Source organism: Colletotrichum paranaense (genome assembly GCF_030867605.1).
Source record: "Colletotrichum paranaense strain IMI 384185 chromosome Unknown Scaffold_7.1, whole genome shotgun sequence".
Classification (NCBI taxonomy): Eukaryota; Fungi; Ascomycota; class Sordariomycetes; order Glomerellales; family Glomerellaceae; genus Colletotrichum; species Colletotrichum paranaense.
This window is the reverse complement of record NW_026848965.1, coordinates 2,400,709-2,421,286: the sequence shown is the minus strand read 5'-3', so window position 1 is coordinate 2,421,286 and position 20,578 is coordinate 2,400,709. Positions and strand designations below refer to the sequence as shown.

Here is a 20,578-nt window from a genome sequence, read left to right as displayed (position 1 = left end):
ATGGACGGTGTCTTTGGGAATGTCAAAAGGCATGGCATATCAGGTGTACTCGCACCAAAAGAAGCAACTAGACGAATGTAGCAAATAAAACCGAGTGTCATTATGAACTTTTTTCTTTCTTTCCATTGCCAGCCAGCCCTTGCAAAACCAGAAACACGGGATATCTATAAGTATGGTACATGTGCAGTGATGCTTCATCTAACCATGTTGATGACCTGCTGCTCAAGACGGATACACCTCGTCTTGAACTGCTTAACCGACTCCAAAAACAATTCGTCGCTGTCCCACTGTCCTGTGCTCTCAATGGAGAAGATAAAGTGATCACGCACCCGGCCCAGCTTGACCTTGCCCTCGAATTCGGGGTGGCGCAAGCACTCACGACTGACTGTATCTCTCATGGCGTCCTTGACCACAGCCTTCTTCTCGCCCTCGTGACCCTCGTATCCGCTGCCGGCAACGGCGGCCTCCTTCTTTGTGACCTTTTCGAAGCCAATGACGCCTTGGGGGAAGCACTTAGCAAACTTGTCCGCGTCCTGGCCGAGGATTGGCCGCGTGATGGTGATGGTGGGCATGAGACGGTACGAAGCGGTAGCGACGGGGGAGAATTTGGCGTGGTCGGAGCCGATACCCTTGTGCATGTGCATGTCGAGCTCGATGCACTGGCCGGGCCGCAGCTTGGCGATGAGGATGTCGGGGTTGACGGGGCGGATGGCGTCCTCGCCGGAGAAGAACTCGACCTGGCGGCCGGTGGGGACGAACTCAATGTCCTTTGCGTAGACGCTCGCGTGGTGGAAGGCCTTTGCCGGGTCCGTCTCGCCGGGGGCGGCATCCGGGTTGCGGGTGCACTCGATGCGCAGGCGCAGCTGGACGGTGTTGTAGTCGAAGGAGCCCTTGCCGCCCTGCTCGGGCTTGCGGTACCACTTTAGGAACTTGTGCAGGCCCTCGGGGTTTCCGGTGAAAGGGATGAGACCGAGGCGGTGGGCGAGGACCTCGTCCTGGATCACCGAGGTGTTGTTCTCAATGTAGACGTTCTCGATGGCGATGGTAGGGATCTCGGCGATGAGGGTGCGGCGGAAGGCGTTTGCGATCGAGGCGTCGACGCCGATGAGGGAGAAGGAGGCTTCGTGCTGGGCATTGTGGTGGAACTGGACGCGGAGGTTGGAGGCGAAACGGTCGAGGTCCCAGGCGTGGTCCTCGCCGGCGTAGGTGCCCGGGTAGTCGGTCGAAGTCACATCAGTGACAGTTTCCTTATTGATACCGACTATCTGCAAGTAGTGGTCAGTATGGGAGAATCGCACCTCGAGGACAATGTGAATCGAATTGACTTACCCTCCGCCGGTCCAGCTCGGCTTGACTGGGTGTTGAGGAGGGTGCCATGGTTGTGTGCGGTATGGCTGGACTGCGACTGCGAAAAGTTGCGATCGATGGAAATGCAAAATAATTTTTTGGAGGACCCCTCTATCTACACCGAGACTATGCGGCTTACGTACACGCCCCCTGGATTGTTAATGCCAACCCCCCTACTCCGAATGCGTTCTGGAAGAAAAAAATCTGGAGAAGCTGTGTGGGGCACTGAACGTCACAACGGACAGTATCGATGTACCTTAGTTGCGACTCGCGAGATCATCACCCAATTCTACGGGACGGTCTGTCGTTCAGGATCACGAGAAATCACAATGCTTGATATACCGGCTGGAGTGTCTGCCGAGACAATGTTTGCGTGTAGCTGTTCTAGGTCTTCCTGATAGTCATTTCTTGTCAGTGACATCCAGGTGTCGTTGATTTTTTTGGTAGAGCCCCCAACACCGGGCGTAAACATGCTAGTCGTGATCCAAAAGGACCAGACCATGAGGCTATCGCGAACGAAGATGGCATTCACTGAAGACTTACAATGATCACTGCAGCTGCGCACCCAACGAATCGTGAATACCTCTTAGACAGTTGACTAATGCCAGAAATGATACCTTACGTAGTGAAGGGCAGTTCGATGGTTTTTACGGAGTAATGTAACTTAAACGCATATGCTCCCTCCATTGCCATGGTCGATCTCGGCTACATGATGTGGCGGGCATCTCTACATTTGGTGATGAGAATAGGTTCTGAGTTGATGTGAGTCTACGAATACGATGACGGTATTCCAGTGATCTATCGACATCGAGAGGCAACACCAACATAGGTAGGTACCATACCATCTGACCTTGAATCAGGTGGGTGGCTGCTAGGTAGAGGAGCGCACTGGATGAGGACAATGAGTCTTCTCTCCTATTCCATCTTATAAGCCGAATACGTATCTAGCATAAGAATATCCGGTGGGAAGGAGCAAGTGTAGCAAAGGCAGGTGCCACGGGAAGTAAAGTTTCGGGGGCAAGAGCGACCCAGACTTGCCGCACCTTCCCCCGTCAATAACATCGCTCTGTCCACAGGAATATTTCCTGCAAGGCTTGCTGCCCTTCTTTCTTTTCGCTTCACTCATCCCTTCTCATCGCACCTCAGTCCAAGTTCGTAGCCTTTCATTCTTTCCTCGAAAACACGAAGCTGGTTGCAAGCCTCTCATCCGCAGGAGTAGTCTTCTCATCGTTATCGTTGGTATCTGTGTTCCTAACACAAATGAATCATATTTTCCTGTTCGAGGTAAGAGACGAGACTCCCCAGATACTCATCTTCCATTCAAACCCTTCGTCAAAGGGTTCCATTGACCATTGTTTAGATTCGAGGCTATTTTGCGATTGTCGTGGCCATCACAGACATCACAGACGCCACTACTCGATTTCGCATTACTACTTCCTTGATTTGGGACTGAATCCTTGTACGAGCTTTCTTTCACACTCGACTCACGGATACCGCCCACTCCAGCAGTGATGGTGGTGAATGTAAGCACCAGTGTGTCGCCTTGGCGATGCGATGCCTCGGCGGCAGATGATGTCCATCCTCACTCTGCCACTCCAGCGTTCCAGCAGCAGCACATGCCGGACCCGCGTTACTCGAGGGAGATTTTCGAGGTCAGTGGCAACAATCATATCTCTCCTTCCTTCTTCTTCCTTTTTCGTACATTGTTTTGACTTCTAGCAGACTTGCTCCATCCCAGTCAAGATTGGAAATCCTCCCCTAGCTCCCAAGCCCGCGTTCGCAACCACGATGTCGAAGAAAAAGTTGTCTGGCAAACAAATTACCTCCTCTGACTCTTCCGGTCGCAAGAAGAGCCGTAGAGACCGTCTCTCTGCGCTGTTTGGCCACAGCCCCGAGCGGGTTGACGATGCCGCTGACGACAAGACCGCCCCCCATGACGAAGCCACGCCTACCAAGGCCACCGCAAGCAACCGACGTGAGAATGAAAATCATCTTCAGAACTCTGCCGCTAACCTCGAGGATGCTCCCAAGGAGAATGGTACTCGCGACTCTGTCGTCACCATTGTTACGACTCGTTCTGTGACTACCGAAGACAAGGATGCGCATGAGTCTGGCGCCGCGGCTTCGGCGGACAAGATTGACACCATCGATTTCGCCAATAAGAATCAGATCCGAGGTAAGACCCTCGAAGTGAAGCCTTGTCCTAAACTGACTATCGACGAAGCAATTTCGAACCCGTCTCCGAGTCGCATGACTAAGTTGCCTATCCATCGCCACAAGAGAGCTTCCAGCTCTTTCAAGATTGTCGACAGGGACTCTGCTGACGCTGTGCTCCTCTCTGCTTTTTCTTACAATCCATCCCCGGAGAAGAAGAACAGTGCTGTTGCGAAGCCAAGCACTCAGGCGCCTTCTTCTACTCAGCTTGCCGAGCATAACCAGCGCCATGATCAGGAGGCTCCTTTGCTGCCATCGTCTACATACTCCGGCCCTACCATCCACAATAGTGAACCTCAGAACAAGCACAGTCAGAGCAAGCTCAAGGGCAACTCTCATGCCAATCATGACTGCGCTCTCTCTTCTTACACAGAGCCCGGTCCTGCGATCAAGATCACCGACACCGACGAGGAGATTGCTAGAAAGCTCGAAGCTACGGCTTTCACTCCTGCTGCAGTGGCCCCTCCTCCTAATCCCCTTCTCAGCGCGCTGAAGACTTACGTCTCCGATAAGTCTCCAGGTGAGAAGAAGGTCCGCTTCGCCGCGGGCTCTTCCATCAAGTCTGGCGATAGCGACAATGAGATCGGAGTTTCGGACGATTCGGACAAGACCATCAAGTCTGGTACTGGAGGCATGAAAGCGGCCTCAAATTCTATTCTCTCGCCTACAGTCTGGGACAAGAGTGCTGAGCCCAAGATCTGGGTCAAGAACGGCAAGCCCACCCTCTTCCAGCCTCAGAAAGATCCCGGCTACTACACCAACCCGCTTTGGTCCCGCCAGTATCCCGAGATTCTCTCAGATGACCCCCGAGTTAACCCCTATGGTCCGAGCATCGCCGGAAGCACCACGTCCACGGATGGAAGCCAGTATTCTGACGCGCCCGCAGCCCGCGCCGTCACCGACTTCGAAGTGGGTAACAAGCTCCACTCCAATGGCGAATCCAGCACCAACGTGAACTTCGGCACGGGTGCTGCGCCTGCTCGCACTCTCTTCACTAGAACCACTCGAGGCACTATGCCTTCGCCCCCGGGTGCCAACCAGAACTTCGTCGGCCGTGACTTCCCCGAAATTCCTACTGTCCCCGCTGGATTCGGCATGCCACCTCTTTATAGAGGCCAGATCAAGTTGGAGATTGGTGGCCGCCGCTTCGTCAGCTCTATGGATGTTCTCGAGAGAAGCCCCTGGTTCAAATATATCTTCTCCATCAACTTCCGCGATTGGTACCGCGATGGCGTCTTCCACTTCGACAACGATGGAGATCTCTTTGCTCACATTCTGCGCTTCCTTCGCACCGGCATGTATCCACTCTTCTGGGATGCGCGCAACGGCTTCGACTATGCCATGTATGCGATGATCCAGCAGCAAGCTCGCTACTACATGCTCTACGACCTCGAGGCTTGGATTGCGCAGCAGAAGTACCAGGCAGTGGTGGAGACCCAGGTCATTCACCAGAAGTTCATCATCCCGAACTCTCAGGGCTGGATTCACGAGCAGAGTCTCACGGGTCTTGACACCTCCGAGATCTCTGGCGTAGCTGAACACCCCAATGTGACCCTCGGTCGCCAGCCTGAGAGCCAGGCACCTGTTGCGGACATGTTCTTTTCTGATAATGGAGTCGACTCGAAGGGGAAGGCCAAGGCAATCGCGCCTCAGCAGGACGGCCCTGATGGTGCCGTGGCGCTGTTCACCACCGAGAAGGTTGTCAAGGTTCACATGAACCAACTCCGCCCTTTATAAGAGTTGAACTCGTCTCACTTGTAACATGTTGGAGTATTCGGACGATTTTGTCGTGGGAGGGAACGGGAATGCGTACTGGATTTGTTTTTTGAGAACCTTTGCTGTTTCATATGCAGCTCGTTTGGCCATGGTAATGAGGGGATGGATATGGCCCGACTTTTGTTCTCTGGGAATCAAACTTTGCTCAGTGTGTAGGCCAAGAGTCCTTGGCTAAGGACTGCTTGAGCCGTTCAACGCAGGCCAACGCAGATAGTCTCAACTCAAATGAAAATTGCAATTGAAAAAAAAAAAATGAGGTATCACCGTGCTCATCATACATTGGCCAAGATGTTCATCATAATCCTAATTCTGGCAGGAAGCATTCGCTCCTGCAAGATCGTGTCACCTTCCCGAGCTAGTGGAAACGTCCGCTTTTTGCTTCCGATCTTGCCGTCATTGGAGTACACAGTTGTCTTCTCAATATTGTACACTGGGGGTTTGGTGGATGGAGTTCTTTCCTCAGGACGGTACGTTTTTCTGATAACAGCATATGATGTTCTAATCCGAATTGGACGTTGCTTTCTCTTGGGCTCACTTCGCCGATCGGGAATTTGAGACTGAATTCTGGTGCTATCGGATATTCGAATAGCAGGACTTATGCGTGGAGTACGGTCTTCTTGGACTGGTGAGGCGTTCCTTCGTCTCGGGGAGGCCTCTGTGCTTCGAGCTTCATCATCTTGGCCAACTACAGTCGTGGCTTTGCTGTCTTCGGCGGCCTGTACCTGTGGAGTTGGTCTCTCTTCTTCTTCTTCATGTTCAACATGTATGCTGATTTCTACTGGTTCGTCTGCTTGACTTCCTTTGTTTGCAATCCCTTCAGTGTCGGGTACGTTCATCACTGATGTTGACTCCTGTTGGCCGTCCTGATTCCCTTCCTGCGACTCCTCTTGAATCATATTCTTGTTTTCAACAGAATAGTTTTGTGCTTCGATATCTTGAGACATTTCTTGATTCTCTGTTTCTTTCTGAGTAGTCACAATGACGACTTCTATTTCACTTGGAACAGTCGGTACTGATGGCTCGTCTACCTCAGTCGAGACCGACCAATTCAATGTCGAAAGCGTGCTCTCCGCCGGATCTGCCTTTGGGCAATTGGCCTTGAAGCCAGCCAAATTGCTATAAGCACTGCTTATTCTACCTTTCAGTAACTCATTAAACCTCTGAGCAAGGTCGAGGCGGCTAGTGACTTGCGGTATTTTCCATGACGGGTATAACCTCCCATGGCAGCGGGACGTGTAAAATGTCTTTTCAGCTTCAATAAAAGCGTTGCAGAGGTAGCATGCGTCTTTGCTGGATCGAATGACTCTGGGAGGAAGGTCTGAATGGCGGCTCTTGAGATGATAGTGGTATATCAGCTGAACTTCAGCGTGGACCTTTGCGTTCTTCAGGACATCCTTGGCCTGCTTTTCGAATACAACGTTGACATCCTGATGGTTTTCTTGTGACCAGGCATCCCTGAGGACTCGATCGGGGCCTTTCGTGATTCCATTCCTTGACAGAGCTGTGGTGAGTTTTGGGTACCTTTCATATGCTCCCATCCGTTCGTAAGCTCCTTGCGCAAAGCTCGTGAGGTTGACCGTCACCACGTCCGCGGACCTAGCAATTGGGTACTTCTTTGCAGTCCGGTATACATGTCGAGAGACCTCTCTGTACCGCGCAATCTTGGAGATCATATTACACAGGCTCGTTTTCGAGCATGGGTCCATTTTCGTGTGAGGGACCATGCGGACGAGCTGTTCAAAGTGGTCGACTCGTGAGAGCTGGAATATATCTTCCACCAAGCACTTCAGCTCAGAAGGATCTTGGTATCTTCTCCATCTTCCGAGTGACTTTGTTATATCGCGAGATCTTGTCACGAGCTCTTGTGACTGTGCCATGCTGTTGCTCGGCTGAGTAAAGTATGTGCTGAGCGTTTTGAGCAACGTCTCAATTGACTGTCGTTTTTGCGTTGGGCGTCCTTGCGATCTCCCAACTCGTGCTGCGGGCTCTTCGCGAATGCGTTTGAGAATCCGATTGTAGCACATCCTTACAACCTCTTCGAAGACCCCATCCTCAACTTTGGATCTTGATTCCTTGGGATCTATTCAGCATCGAGTAAGCTCATGTCTCCCCAGCACCTGAGAAGGATAACTTCAATACTTGCCGTCAAGACCCTTTAATTGCTGGAAAATCTGTTCGAATCCATGCTTGATATCCAGCAAAATTTCTTGACCATTGTTCGGGCTCTTTTTGTTTACGGCCACCACAATTTCCAAACGGCGTTGTTCAGTTCGTTCTTCAATGTAGACAGCCGGAACGAAGTCCGGATTTCCATCGATGCTGGCCAGGAACGCAAAGGCGCCGCATAAACTTCGCTCTCTACTGAACTGCAGCGTTCTCTCCTTTTCTTCAATAGGGTTCGATGATGGCTGATTGAGCTGGGGGTAGTGATGACGCTTGCTCAAAAGATGCAATAGTGATATGTTCTCGGCGCAAGCAACTGCCGCAGCGCCACCTTCGCCAGACCTATCCATCGTGGCTTAAAGTATTTGTTCTGAAATGGTTGTAAGGGGACAAGGAAAACACACTTAACGACCGGGTTTTGACGAGCACATTGTGACTACAAAGTGTTGGTATTGTGATAGCCATGATGCCGAGCCTTGCGCCTACGGCAGGCACCCGAGGCTTCTTGTATGAGCGAACAATTGTATCCAAACTCAGCGCGTGCAGCAAGTCACCTTAGCAACTTCCTTGCCATGTATGCTGCATACCAAGATGTATGAGGTGAGGCGTTCTGATATGACACAAGCGAATCAGCAACAGTTGCGTCCCTCCCTTTTTCCAAGATTCTGCAGGAGGCCAACCAAACCGCGGTCCAATGGTAAGGCCAGGCAAAGGGCCCGAAAGCCTTGTGCATCTCGTCATTCCAGACACTCGGAAAGGCAAGAAAAGAAAACATGACATAATCTTATAGAAGGGCTCATCGGTAATCGTATCACGGCGATGGAATAGCATGCCGGAGTTCACTCGACGAAGGAATCTACTATACTCCCCGTATCCGCATCCGCATCCGGGTCCGAGACCCACTGGTTCATCCCGCGTGGGACTACCTTACGCAGCTCCGCCGAGCCCCATAATGCCCAATACACTTGGAGAAACACCGATCGTAGTCACGACCATTTGCGCCACTTGAGGGCCGGCTGTATTGATGTGCACATGAACTTTGGGAATGGCATTCCACTGAGGTTGAAACAAGCTTCTTCCACCCGAGTCGCTGGGCTCATAATCCTTTGTCCTCGCTCACTGATTCCGGATCTACCGGGTCTGCGGGGAATCACCCTCACGAGCGCTGGATCCATGACTGGCCTAAGAAAACAATGGGGGAGACCAAAAAACCCTGGATTCAGTAAAGGAAACACTCCATCATGCAGTGGGCACCTGTTCTCCAAATGCCCGTATTCGGGTCCGTGGGACGCAAAAGGGAGGCTTCGTCTGATACATCAACTGTATCACATGCAGCTCCTAGAGAGCGGCCTCTCACTTTGACGCATAAGGGCAAGCTCGGAAGGGCGGCATCATCGTCTTCGAATTTGAGTTTCTTTGTTTGGGGCATATACTTTATCATTTCAGCTGCGGGTTCCTTTCTCACACTGCAGATCTTATCTCATACTCAGACTTCAATTTCATTCTGAAATAACACATTTCATCGCCTCGTATCTAAACATAAATTTCAAGACATTGTAGACTGCACACTCATTTAGTCAACAACACTCCACGGCATCAAAACTCCATCACCAAACACAACCACCTTGCAAAGATGTTGAACACCACAGTAACCGTAACACACATCTCGCCCATCCCCTCAACCCTCTCCCGCGAAGGCGCCCTAGCCCTCATCCACGACGCGGAGCACCACATCAAATGCGACCCCAACATGAAAGACTACGCGGCCCGCACGCCCGCCATCCCGCCCACCGTCCCAAAGGACATTGACCCCATCGCCGCGACGCAGTGCTTCTCCGTCACCGACAGCGTGCCCTCGATGCTGCCCAAGGCCATCTGGAGCGGCGACGCCGTCAGCGACTACGACTTTACGTTCACAAAAGACGGCAGCTTCGTGCGTACGAGCTGTCCGCTCAACGTGCTGCTCGAGACGCGCTGGCGCGTAAAGGATGCCGAGGGCGCCGAGGGTGAGGGCGCGTTAGAGCTGGAGGAGGTTGTTGAGATTCGGTGCTCAAGGCTTTTGGCTGGGGTTGTCAAGTCGCAGTGTGAGACGAATTGGAAGGATTTCCATAAGAAGATTCTGCAAGGAAAGACGGCATGATTAGGTTTCAAAGAGGAGCGACTGTAAGAAAGATGAATTGTCCGTAAGTAATGCACAGGAGCAACTCGCGGTAGACGGCAGACGTGGATATGTTGCGCGGATAGATTCATATGTGAACAGTGTCTAGTTTTGAGAGGTGTACTTTCAATTGTACGGTAATATGGCTTTCTTGACATCTCACATCAAACTGCTTCGCCCGCCAATTTCCATGCTTCCCTGGCCATCCTTCATCTCACCACTTCGACCAACGACAAATTCCCGATAGATTCTCTGCAGTCTGGCCCGCTCCTGCGTGCTGATACTTGATCTGGTGTTTTCCAGGGCCTTCATCAAGTGCTCCAGCTTAACCACGACCTCCTTGTCGTTGACCGGCTTGCCATCCCCTTCTGGGCGTTGAGATTGCTTGACCCTCTTACGGGCAAGTTTGATGCTCTCCAACTTGGCGAGGATTGCGGCATTTTCAACAAGCTCTTTCTGCCGGCTGATCGGCTTCGCGGCAGGTGCAGCGTCTTGGCCGTAGCGGAACTGTACGAAGCTGGGGACAGAGCCTTGGGAAGACGACTTGCCATTGACCTTGCCGTTCGTTGTTGGGGCATGACTGACATCATCCAGAACATCGTGGATCGCCTCTAGCTGGGAGTTGGACACAAGAGCCTGGAGATCAGCACCGGAAAAGCCATCGGTCCTACGTGCGAGATCAGTCCAAGCGTCGTCGGACTCTGTCAATTCCTCGCCGAGCTTGACCTTGCTGCTAAGGGACTTCAAAATGTCCACTCTGTCTTCCAATAGCGGCATGTCGCAGAGCAAAGATTTGTCCAGGCGTCCAGGGCGAAGTAGAGCAGGGTCGATCAAGTCTGGCCTAGATGTTGCTGCCAGCACGTAGACACCGGAAAGACCTTCCGCTCCGTCCATCTGCGTAAGAAGCTGGTTCACTACTCTGTCTGTGACACCAGTAGAGTCATGGCCACGCTTTGGGGCTATAGAGTCAAACTCATCAAAGAACAGAACACATGGCTTCGCAGCTGACGCGCGTTCAAAGAGATCGCGGACACTCTTTTCAGACGCTCCAATGTACTTGTTGAGGATCTCAGGTCCCTTGACGCTGATGAAGTTCAGGCCGCATTCTCCAGCAACGGCGCTTGCAAGCAAGGTCTTGCCACAACCTGGGTATCCATACAACAGCAGGCCTGACCGTAATCGCAGGGGACACTGCTCAAAGATTGGGGCGTACTTTGTTGGGTACTGCAAAGTCTCCAGGAGAACCTTACGAGTTTCTTGCAAACCGCCGATGGAGCTGAAAGTGGTGGTTGAGTGTTGTAGAGAGACATTTCTCAGCGAGGCGGGCGTGAACCCCTTGAGAGCATTGTCAAAGTCGACGCGACTCAGATGTACCGCACCTCCCTCACCGTCCGTATCGTTGACAGACCGGATAATGGCTTCGTTCCGTGCTCTTGCCACAAGTAGGGTGATGTCTCCTGGCATATAGCCATCAATGAGGCCAGCAACATCCAAGAAATCCAAGTCGGGACTGATGACGAATCCTCCACTGGTGCCATTTTGGTTCTCGCGGCTGCCTTGGCTGCCGGCATCCATCCATGCGCTGTCCTCCCCTCCGGCGCTTCCGTCAGCTGTGGGTGGCCGGCTGCCATTCTGCGGTGGCCTTGGAAAGTCTTCAGCGGAAATCGCGTCTCTTCTGACAATGCTTTCCATGACCTTTCGTCTCGCTTCCTTGTTCGGCGCCTTCAAATCAACAATCTCGCGGACGACATGACCCCCAATGATGACACTGTTCAAGGAATCTTTACCCTCCGCAACAGCCAACAGGACCACTCCAGTATCCACGTTGCAGTATTGGCGTACCATGGAACCAATGATTTCGCTAATCTGGCGGCTCCGTCCGTTGTCGTTGCCAACTTGCAATTCGGTTTCCACAGGGCACAGCTTGTCGAGGTCGTCCAAAACTACGAGTGCCTTGCCCCCAAGCCTAGCACCCCAGCTGGCTGACATAAATACTTGGGTCAAGGTATCCTTGATGGTAGCAATTCGAGTCTCGTCATTAACGAGCTTCCGGCATGGGAAGTAAGTCGTATGGAATAAAAGATCTTTGCCAAGCTCCTGCGCTAAAGACCTGGCAACTGCAGTCTTGCCAGAACCCATAGCACCGGTCAGGAGAGTCGAGGAAAGGTGTGAAAGGTGGCTTCGAAGGTCTTGAAGGAGCTTATCAATGCCTACTAGCTGCCCGTCATAGGACGGCTGTAACTCAGCGATACTATCGTCGTTCATCCACGACGGTCGGGGAACCGGGTCTCGAATATCGACCGGAATTTTCTCGCTGAGGCCCAAGACCCATCTTGTTGATGATCTAAGCGGATCGCTGTTGATAGCTGGCGGATCGAACTTGATTACTCCTCCTTCCCAACCTTGAGGAGCCTCGAGGCCCTCGAAAAGGCCAATTACTGATCCGTCTGTCAAAGGTCCGGTGATGAGAGGGGCAGCATCTTTGCGAGCGTACAGATGCCTAAATTGCTTGGCCGCCTCCTCTTTGCCAGCCTTGGACTCGCCACCGAACTTCAATCCATCTGAAGATTTTTTGGAAGCGGCAAACGGTTGGACTATCAACTTTGTAACAGCATCCAGCGGCCATTGTTGCGGCGCCGGCTCGACCTTGACAATCCCTCCAACGGATCCTGTAAAGCCCAATGTTGCACACAATGCTGGAGAGAGGGCAATGGTCTTGCTGTCGGGTGGATCGTCCCAAGCGCGTAGATGTGCGACAACCTTTGTAGCTACTTTCGATGTGCTTGCTGATTGTTCAGCATCTTGTGGTTTCTGGGTGGAACTTGCTTGTGGTGTAGGTCGCAGAATGTTGACCGAAACATAGTTCACACCTCGGAAATCCTTGGTGTACAGAATGTCGCGGTCTACCCAAACGCTGAAATCTTGGGTAGTCAGGTCCTCGTCGAACCACTCCCGGCAAGCCGAATGGGCGATACCGCGTAAACAGAGGGCAGGCTTGCGATCTTCCCGCGCACTACGCCGCCGGACTGTACTTGCGCCGCTGCGCTTGGACTTGGAGGTGCTTGCCACACTACGATTCTCTCCCAGGGAGTGTGCTGTCTTGGCCCGGACCTTTGGCGCAACAATGACTTCAGCGTCGGGGGATATTTTGACGAAAGGAACTTCGGCGCCGGGGGCGGGATCGAGAGAAACTACTTTGACGTTTGCTGTCGATGTTGGCGAGAGGTGTAGAGTCAAGGCGTGAGGGGCGACCAATGAGCCGGAGCTGGAAGTAAACGCGGGGTTTGGCAAAGCTCGTACTTGAGAGAGGAGGTTGAGTTCGAGGAAGGTCGCATGCAACTCAATCATTTCCCAGTCTTCCGGAGTGAGCGGCTCGATGTTGATCGTGTGCGCGACGGGCGGATCGACGTGTATTGAAGCCGTCACCTTTTGTCCGTCTGTAAGGCCTAGGGTGCTGGCCAGCGTCGCGTCGATTTCGACCTGCGCCACTTCCTGTTCGCGCCCCGAAGCGCCTGGTCTACCTCCATTGATGCCATCGCGCCCGACTATGGGTACAACCTTGCGCTTACTCGGCATGCCCGTCCATCCGACGAAGAAGGATCTTTGTTGTGATGCGCCGGACCCGGAGGCGCCCGCGGAGGGCCGGTAACTGAGTTCGACAACGACATTTTGTGCAGGCTGTAGGAGATTCTATGAGAAGGAGAACCATTGACAATATGTGACTAGAGACCTACTGTGTTGACGTTCACGAGGAGTGAGACCAGCGATGCGGGGAGATTGACAAGGCAGTTCTTGAGGTGGGTGAGGGAGATCTCGGCCGGAGTCGATTGCGCATTGCGCCGGGAAGACATGACTGCTGCAATTGAGTGTCTAGTGGTCCATGAGAAGATCCAAAGGAAGAGAGCGACAGACTCTACGACGAGAACACTAGGCAATGACTACAGATATTGTTGCGGAGAGTCACCGGAGCTTGAGCTGCTGGAGCTGGGGATGGAAGTTCAGCCGAAAGTGACCCTGGCATGTGCCGACGCCGAGGCATTCCCGGCATGGGAAAGCCACCTCCACCCCCATTGGGTCCGAACACGGGGTAGGTAGCTACAGGCGGTACGTACTCTGGGATTCATGCAGGTGCATCCTAATACCTCAGCTTGCGCCTCAGGTAGCAGCTAAAAGTACAACAGTCAGGTACCTGTAATGTGTGGCTGCAAATCAATTAAACCCTGTGGCTCAACGCGTTCCCCTTTCTTGACCGCGACGCGTCCCTGCGTGTCGCCCGGCCAATTTCTGAACCCCTGGTCGCATTGATCTCACATTCGATTCTTCCCAGCCCCCACCCGGCGCCAAATAATCTTCAATCCGATAGCAGCAGAACCACAAAGTCCACACTCCCCGCGGTTGTCGCAGAGACCAAGTGAAGCAACCTCATCATCGCATCGCTGCTGTCGAACACACAGTTCGTATCCCAAGACTGAAGGAAACCAACCCCACAGCCGAGATCGCACAGATTCTGTCAAGATGGCGCTTCGTCAGTTCAAGGCGCCAGTAGCGTACGAAGCGCAGCAGAGTATGCTCAACCCTCCTGAAGCTCATGGCTTCTCCCGCACCGCCATCATGACCGTGCTGACCTGCAATAGGTGCACTTGAATCCTTCCTCACAGACTTCAAGGCGTCCCCCGAGCAAACGATTTCGCATGCCCTTGGAAACATTACGATAGACGAGGATGACTTTAGCGACGATGAGGTGATGGAGGATGACGAGACACGCGGCACCCGTCGCCAGGCCAGGAGTCCGCCAGGCCCAAAATACAAGGTCATGATGCAGAAGCTGGCAGACCGCAAGATTGATGAGGTCTTGATTGACCTGGACGATTTGGCGAGTGTGAGTTGCAGTAGCTCTTCATATCAAGCCCACGGACAGTGACTGACTCTTGCAGTTCGAATCATCCCTTGGCGATGAACTTCAGCTTGTCCACTCTATCGAAATTAACACCAAGCACTACGTCGAGCTTATGTCAAGAGCGGTTGACAAGCTTATGCCTCAGCCCAGCGAAGATGTCACGTACGGCTCCCCGGCACCTGTCGTCCAGGGGCGTCATGGCTAACAGTCGATAGTTTCAAGGATGATGTGCTAGATGTTCTCATGGAGCGGAGAAAACAGAGAAACGATATCCTTCAGAGGCAGGCTACTGAGCCTGTTGATGGTCAGCTGCCCGACCCCAGCATTGCTGAGGACAAGTTCCCCGCCGAGCTCACGCGCCGGTATACCCTCGTCTTCAAGCCCCGATCCGAAACTCCCTCCCACCCCATCAAGGCGCTCGCCGTGCGAGAGGTCAAGGGCGAGCAATTGGGTCATCTCATCACCGTCCGAGCCATTGCCACCCGAGTTTCCGACGTCAAGCCTATCGTACAAGTGAGCGCATACACTTGCGATCGCTGCGGCTGTGAAATCTTCCAGCCCGTCAACGACAAGTCATACGGCCCCCTGACCGTATGCCCGTCCGAGGACTGCAAGACCAATCAAGCCAAGGGTCAACTACACCCTTCTTCAAGAGCCTCAAAGTTCTTGCCCTTCCAGGAGGTCAAGGTCCAGGAGCTGGCTGAGCAGGTACCCATTGGCCAGATCCCTAGAACTCTGACCGTCTTGTGCTACGGCACCTCCGTTCGCAAGGTGAATCCCGGTGACGTTGTCGACATCTCTGGCATCTTCCTTCCCACACCCTACACCGGCTTCAAGGCGATGAAGGCCGGCCTCTTGACCGATACTTATGTGGAGGCGCACCACATCGTTCAGCACAAGAAGGCCTACTCTGAGATGATTGTCGATCCTGCTCTGGTACGCCGAATCGACCAATACAGACAGTCCGGCCAAGTCTACGAGCTTCTCGCCAAGTCCATCGCCCCCGAGATTTTCGGTCACCTCGATGTCAAGAAGGCTCTTCTTCTCCTACTCATTGGTGGTGTCACAAAGGAGGTCAAGGACGGCATGAAGATTCGTGGTGACCTGAACATTTGCCTCATGGGTGACCCTGGTGTGGCCAAGTCGCAATTGCTCAAGTACATCTCGAAGGTCGCCCCTCGTGGTGTCTACACCTCCGGCCGTGGTTCAAGTGGTGTCGGTCTGACGGCCGCCGTCATGCGAGACCCTGTCACTGATGAGATGGTCCTTGAAGGCGGTGCCCTCGTCCTTGCCGACAACGGTATCTGCTGTATCGACGAATTCGACAAGATGGACGACAATGACCGCACCGCCATCCACGAGGTCATGGAACAGCAGACCATCTCCATCTCCAAGGCCGGCATCTCCACCACCCTCAACGCCCGCACCTCTATCCTCGCCGCCGCTAACCCCATCTATGGCCGCTACAACCCCCGCATCTCCCCCGTCGAGAATATCAACCTTCCCGCCGCCCTTCTGTCTCGTTTCGACATCATCTTCCTTCTTCTCGACTCACCGACCCGCGAATCCGATGCCCAGCTTGCCAAGCACGTCACCTACGTCCACATGCACCAGCGCCACCCGGATATTGGCACCGATTCAGTCGTCTTCTCTCCCCACGAGGTCCGCTCCTATGTCGCTCAGGCCCGCACCTACCGACCTGTCGTCCCCGCCTCCGTCTCCGAGTACATTGGCAAGACGTACGTCCGCATGCGTGGCCAGCAAAAGCGCGCCGAGAAGAAGGGCGAGCAATTCACCCACACCACCCCGCGTACTCTCCTCGGTGTCGTCCGCCTCGCGCAGGCCCTCGCCCGCCTGCGTTTCAGCAACGAGGTCACCCACGACGACGTCGACGAAGCCCTGCGCCTCGTCGAGGCCTCCAAGGAGAGTCTCGCGGCCGAGCAGGCCGCCAATGGACGCCAGCGCCTCAATGCCAGCAGCAGGATCTACAACCTCGTCAAGACCCTCGCCGACAGCGGCGCCTGCCGCGCCGACGACGCCGACGACGACGAGGAGGAGCTCGGTGTCGAGCTCAGTCTTCGCAAGGTCAAGGAGCGTGTCATTGCAAAGGGCTTCACGGAGGACCAATGGCTTGCTGCTCTGGAGGAGTACAATGAGCTTGATGTAAGTTTTTCCCAACACATATGTCGATGAACATTGCTGATAATTCATTAAATAGGTCTGGCAAACGGCTGGAAATGGTACGAGGCTGGTCTTCATCACCTCCAACGGCGCAGAGAGGGACGAATGAGAATTTTGAGCGAGCATGTGGGAGTCGTAGTAGTAGTCGTCTTATCGCGCGGTTGGTGGTTAGCTGAAATCTTGTGTTGTTTTCTCATAGTTTGCTTCGTAAAAAAGAAGCCTTTGGGACTTGGCGTTTTGGTTTTGACATTGTTGAGGAAGATGAAGGAGACCAAGGAGAAGGAAGAACATTCTGGCGGAGCACTTGCGAGTGGACTAGCTGTCCAGTCCCGTCCGAGATGGAAATAAAAAATAATGAACCACTAGCATCAGATATCTCTCGTTTCTACATGTGACCGATTCTGGCCTGATTCCGCACTTTTTCTGGTATTTTAGACATTGTTATAACAGATTGGAATTCCCATGAAATTTGGATGATATGGTTGTATAATACAAAATTTTGTTACCCCCCCCCCCCCTTCTACAAGTAGGCATCTCTTGGTACACTAGTACATGTATACACGTTCTCTCTCTTTACACCGTTTTCCTCTCTCTCCCTCAGACTCCCCTTCTTGGACAGGACAGAGAATCCCTGATTTAGTACTGCAACACGCGCGTGTTGAGCAAGCTCGCCCGCTCCAACTCGCCGAGGACACCGCCGCCAGCAAGAGTCCACTTCTCCGCGACGGACGACTCGTCGATGCGCGAGCGCATGAGGCCGCTGGCAGCCCAGTACTCCATGACGGCGCGGGCCTCTTGGCGGCTGATGCCGCTGACGTCGAGGGTCTCGACGCCGCGGACGGCCTCGTAGACGCGGTCGTCGTAGCCCTTGAGGTACGGGTCAGGCGTGGGGACGAACTGATCCGCGGCGGCGGCGGCGGACTGCGCGAGGGCGAGCTCCATGGACGGGGAGCGGGGCGCGTTGCTGCGCGAGGTGGCGGCGATGACGGCGCCGCCGTTGGCGAGCGGGGTCTTGCCGGCGAGGGCGTCAGCGAAGAGGCGGACGAGGGTGAGGTCGTGGGCGTGGACGAGGTTGTAGGCAGGGTCGCGGTAGGCCGAGATCTTCATGATGTGAGAGAGGCCGTCGAGGGCGAGGAGGACGGGGGGGGCCGCGGGGTTGGTGGTGAGCTCGTGCCAGAGAGCCTGGAAGGCGGGCCAGGCGAATTCGGGCTCCTTTGCGGCGGTGGCGATGTCGAGGAGGGTGCCGTCCTTGGGGACGTGGAGGAGCTCGGGGTACTCCTTTGAGATCTTGTACTGCTCCAGAACGGGGCCGCTGGTCTTGACGATGGTCTGGAGGAGATTGAAGGTGTAGGTGGGCTGGTAGAACTGGAGGGGCTTGGTGTTGGGCACGGGGCTGTAGTCCGCGTTGGAGTTGGTGAGGTCTTGGCCTGATTTAGTTGGTTAGTGACGAACGCTTTTTTCAAAATAGTCCTCGGCTTGTTAGAGGAGAGGGTAAGTACCTTCGGGGATGTTAATGACCACCCAGTTGTTCATCAGTGAGTGAGCCATGGCCTGGAGCAACAGCATGCTCTTTCCCGCGATCTTGCCGCCCGTCAACGCCAATCTCAACGTCTGCTTCTCCTTGACGGCAGCATCCAGCCGGCTCGCGAGCTTGACAGTCTCCTCCCTGACCAGCATATGCGGCCTCCGGAACAGGCCCCAGTTCTGCGTCGTCTTGAACGCCTCGAGCGTCCGGAGCTGATCGACCAGCTTATCCGGCAGCCCGACGACGGACCCCTTGCTCTCCGCCGCGGCCAGCGTCTCGTTGGTGATCTCCTTGAGACCCTCGACGGCCAGGGCGTTGTTGTTGCTCAGCGTGATGCGCTTGCGGAACGCCTTTCTCTCGCCGGGGGCCGGCTTCTTGACCCTGACGTTGTCCCTCTTCTTCTTGGAGTTCTGGTTGATCTTGCCGCGACGGATGTGCTTTCCAATCATCTTGAGAGTGCGCGGAGCGGCGTCGGCAGACGATGTCGAGAAGGGGGCCGCGGAGGCGCCGGCATATGCGGTGATGACGGGGACGATGCGCTGCGAGAGGATTCGGGGCGCTGTTGCGGCGGCGGTCGTGGGCCTGGTGAGGCACCGCGCGCAGTTCGCTGCGGAAGCCATTGTGTGCAATTGCTGGGGGAAGAAAAGGACGCCGGTTTCCTGAGTCGATTATCGGTAGGGTGGGTATCCGCTCTGGTTTGTTATGATGCCATTCGAATGAATGCCGGCCAGCGTTTCGTTTTCCGTCCGACACAACTTCGCCCTTGCAGTTTTGCTGGTTCGTCGTGCGATTGGGAAGCTCTCCCCAAAAAGTTCGATGGTAAATTCTCGGGACGTTAAAGCCACACCCCCTGGCAGCACCCAGCGAACTGGGGAACAAGGTGCACCGGCCAATTTACAGCGTTGATTGGCTGCGTCAATAGCCGGCGTGGCGGTGTCAGTTGTTCCGATTCTTATCGCTATCGCCCGTCGAAATTTCCTAAACCCAGCCAGCCAAAGGAAAAAAAGTTCTAGAGTATCCCACCTTCCAGTACGCTGCGCAACCGCTGGATAAGACAACTACCACATTCAACCCATTCGAAAGGGAAACCCAAACGCAAACCCACAGAAAAGACATTTCACCGATCCGAGGAGGAAACACGATACGCACAAAATGGCGCTTCCCATCTCGCGCCCCAAACTGCCCGTCGCAGTCAACAAGCCGACGCCCTACAACTTCGACCTCGGCCTGCTCCTGGCCAACGACCCCAACCCCCTCGAGCTCGACAAGTCCGCCATCGAAGACTCCCTCGCCGCCACCGCCCGCGACGGTGCCCAGGCCCTCATCAACCAGCTCCTCACCACCTGCCCCCTCCAGAGCACCCCCGAGGGCGTCCTCCTCTCCCTCCCGGACCCCTCGACCCCTCTCCCGCGCGAGAAGCCCGTGCCGGTGGCCAAGGAGCCCACCAAATGGGAGCGCTTCGCCGCCAAGCGCGGAATCAAGCCCAAGACGCGCGAGCAGCGCCGCAACCTCGTCTTTGACGAGGACACCAAGGAGTGGCGCGCCAAGTGGGGTTACAAGGGCATGAACAAGAAGGGCGAGGACGACTGGCTCGTCGAGGTCGATCCCAAGGAGGAGGCGAAGCGCAAGGAGGGCACCACCTGGCAGGGCGACAAGCGGAGGGAAAGAAAGGAGAGGATCAAGCGCAACGAGAGAAAAATGAGGAAGAACCAGCGAGAGGCCGGCGAGAAGCGGGAGAAGCGGTAAAGGAGATGAGCGAGAGGAAAGCGTGGGATGCGGAATATGTAATGCTTCGGGTTTCGGCACATGGTTACGGCGTTCACATGGTGGTAAAAATCATTTCTCGGCATATTTTGTCTACAGGAAGAGGGCATCGGTATCTCAAAAAGCAAATGGAGGCGCTTTGTGGCTCAAGATTCGGCCCGCCACAACTCACGTTACTACAAGCCGTCAAGTCTTGCTGTGAACTCGTCCTCCGATTTTGTTTTGCAAAATGGGGGAGCATATGACGTGGCTGTCGCCGCGCGCATCCCCTTTGTCCTACATACAAGAGTCCTATATTGTACAGAGATTCCACCGACCCCTGCAGTCATGTTGTTCGTGGCCCTATGAATCGTCACCCGTCCCCCATCAAGCATCTCGTGAATGCTCCTCGCTCACGCAATTCCTACGATGCTACTAAAGACCAAACCACGCTATATCCGCGGCACCTCACCAAAGCAAAAGAAGGAAGGAAAAAATTAGGTACCCAAACCTAGAGCTACTACTAGTGATTGCCACACTTGATCTAGCTCTGGTTGCTCAAGAACCTGCATGT

At 54.2% G+C, this 20,578-nt stretch overlaps 10 protein-coding genes across 10 annotated transcripts; 4 read left to right on the top strand and 6 right to left on the bottom strand.

Moving 5' to 3' along the window:
- Positions 1-194: 194 nt before the first annotated feature.
- CPAR01_09667 (RNA polymerase Rpb3/RpoA insert domain-containing protein) lies at positions 195-1,377 on the bottom strand (the record flags this gene model as incomplete). Its single annotated transcript, XM_060493931.1, has 2 exons — positions 195-1,265; positions 1,330-1,377. The coding sequence occupies 2 exons, from the start codon at positions 1,375-1,377 to the stop codon at positions 195-197; spliced, it is 1,119 nt and encodes a 372-aa protein (XP_060348061.1).
- Positions 1,378-1,636: 259 nt separating this feature from the next.
- On the bottom strand, positions 1,637-1,849 carry CPAR01_09666 (uncharacterized protein; the record flags this gene model as incomplete). The annotated part of the gene is made up of 1 exon (XM_060493930.1): positions 1,637-1,849. The coding sequence occupies one exon, from the start codon at positions 1,847-1,849 to the stop codon at positions 1,637-1,639; it is 213 nt and encodes a 70-aa protein (XP_060348060.1).
- A 1,009-nt stretch (positions 1,850-2,858) lies between these two features.
- On the top strand, positions 2,859-5,298 carry CPAR01_09665 (uncharacterized protein; the record flags this gene model as incomplete). The annotated part of the gene is made up of 2 exons (XM_060493929.1): positions 2,859-3,045; positions 3,086-5,298. The coding sequence occupies 2 exons, from the start codon at positions 2,859-2,861 to the stop codon at positions 5,296-5,298; spliced, it is 2,400 nt and encodes a 799-aa protein (XP_060348059.1).
- A 311-nt stretch (positions 5,299-5,609) lies between these two features.
- CPAR01_09664 (uncharacterized protein) lies at positions 5,610-7,361 on the bottom strand (the record flags this gene model as incomplete). The annotated part of the gene is made up of 1 exon (XM_060493928.1): positions 5,610-7,361. The coding sequence occupies one exon, from the start codon at positions 7,359-7,361 to the stop codon at positions 5,610-5,612; it is 1,752 nt and encodes a 583-aa protein (XP_060348058.1).
- Positions 7,362-7,469: 108 nt separating this feature from the next.
- CPAR01_09663 (uncharacterized protein) lies at positions 7,470-7,850 on the bottom strand (the record flags this gene model as incomplete). Its single annotated transcript, XM_060493927.1, has 1 exon — positions 7,470-7,850. The coding sequence occupies one exon, from the start codon at positions 7,848-7,850 to the stop codon at positions 7,470-7,472; it is 381 nt and encodes a 126-aa protein (XP_060348057.1).
- A 1,283-nt stretch (positions 7,851-9,133) lies between these two features.
- CPAR01_09662 (uncharacterized protein) lies at positions 9,134-9,640 on the top strand (the record flags this gene model as incomplete). Its single annotated transcript, XM_060493926.1, has 1 exon — positions 9,134-9,640. One exon carries the CDS (start codon positions 9,134-9,136, stop codon positions 9,638-9,640), a length of 507 nt encoding a protein of 168 aa, XP_060348056.1.
- Positions 9,641-9,817: 177 nt separating this feature from the next.
- CPAR01_09661 (ATPase) lies at positions 9,818-13,509 on the bottom strand (the record flags this gene model as incomplete). The annotated part of the gene is made up of 2 exons (XM_060493925.1): positions 9,818-13,336; positions 13,393-13,509. 2 exons carry the CDS (start codon positions 13,507-13,509, stop codon positions 9,818-9,820), a joined length of 3,636 nt encoding a protein of 1,211 aa, XP_060348055.1.
- A 664-nt stretch (positions 13,510-14,173) lies between these two features.
- On the top strand, positions 14,174-16,845 carry CPAR01_09660 (DNA replication licensing factor MCM7; the record flags this gene model as incomplete). The annotated part of the gene is made up of 5 exons (XM_060493924.1): positions 14,174-14,222; positions 14,293-14,537; positions 14,593-14,717; positions 14,771-16,718; positions 16,774-16,845. The coding sequence occupies 5 exons, from the start codon at positions 14,174-14,176 to the stop codon at positions 16,843-16,845; spliced, it is 2,439 nt and encodes an 812-aa protein (XP_060348054.1).
- A 527-nt stretch (positions 16,846-17,372) lies between these two features.
- Positions 17,373-18,881, bottom strand: CPAR01_09659 (uncharacterized protein; the record flags this gene model as incomplete). Its single annotated transcript, XM_060493923.1, has 2 exons — positions 17,373-18,163; positions 18,236-18,881. 2 exons carry the CDS (start codon positions 18,879-18,881, stop codon positions 17,373-17,375), a joined length of 1,437 nt encoding a protein of 478 aa, XP_060348053.1.
- Positions 18,882-19,413: 532 nt separating this feature from the next.
- Positions 19,414-20,007, top strand: CPAR01_09658 (ribosome biogenesis regulatory protein; the record flags this gene model as incomplete). The annotated part of the gene is made up of 1 exon (XM_060493922.1): positions 19,414-20,007. One exon carries the CDS (start codon positions 19,414-19,416, stop codon positions 20,005-20,007), a length of 594 nt encoding a protein of 197 aa, XP_060348052.1.
- Between the last annotated feature and the right edge of the window lie 571 nt (positions 20,008-20,578).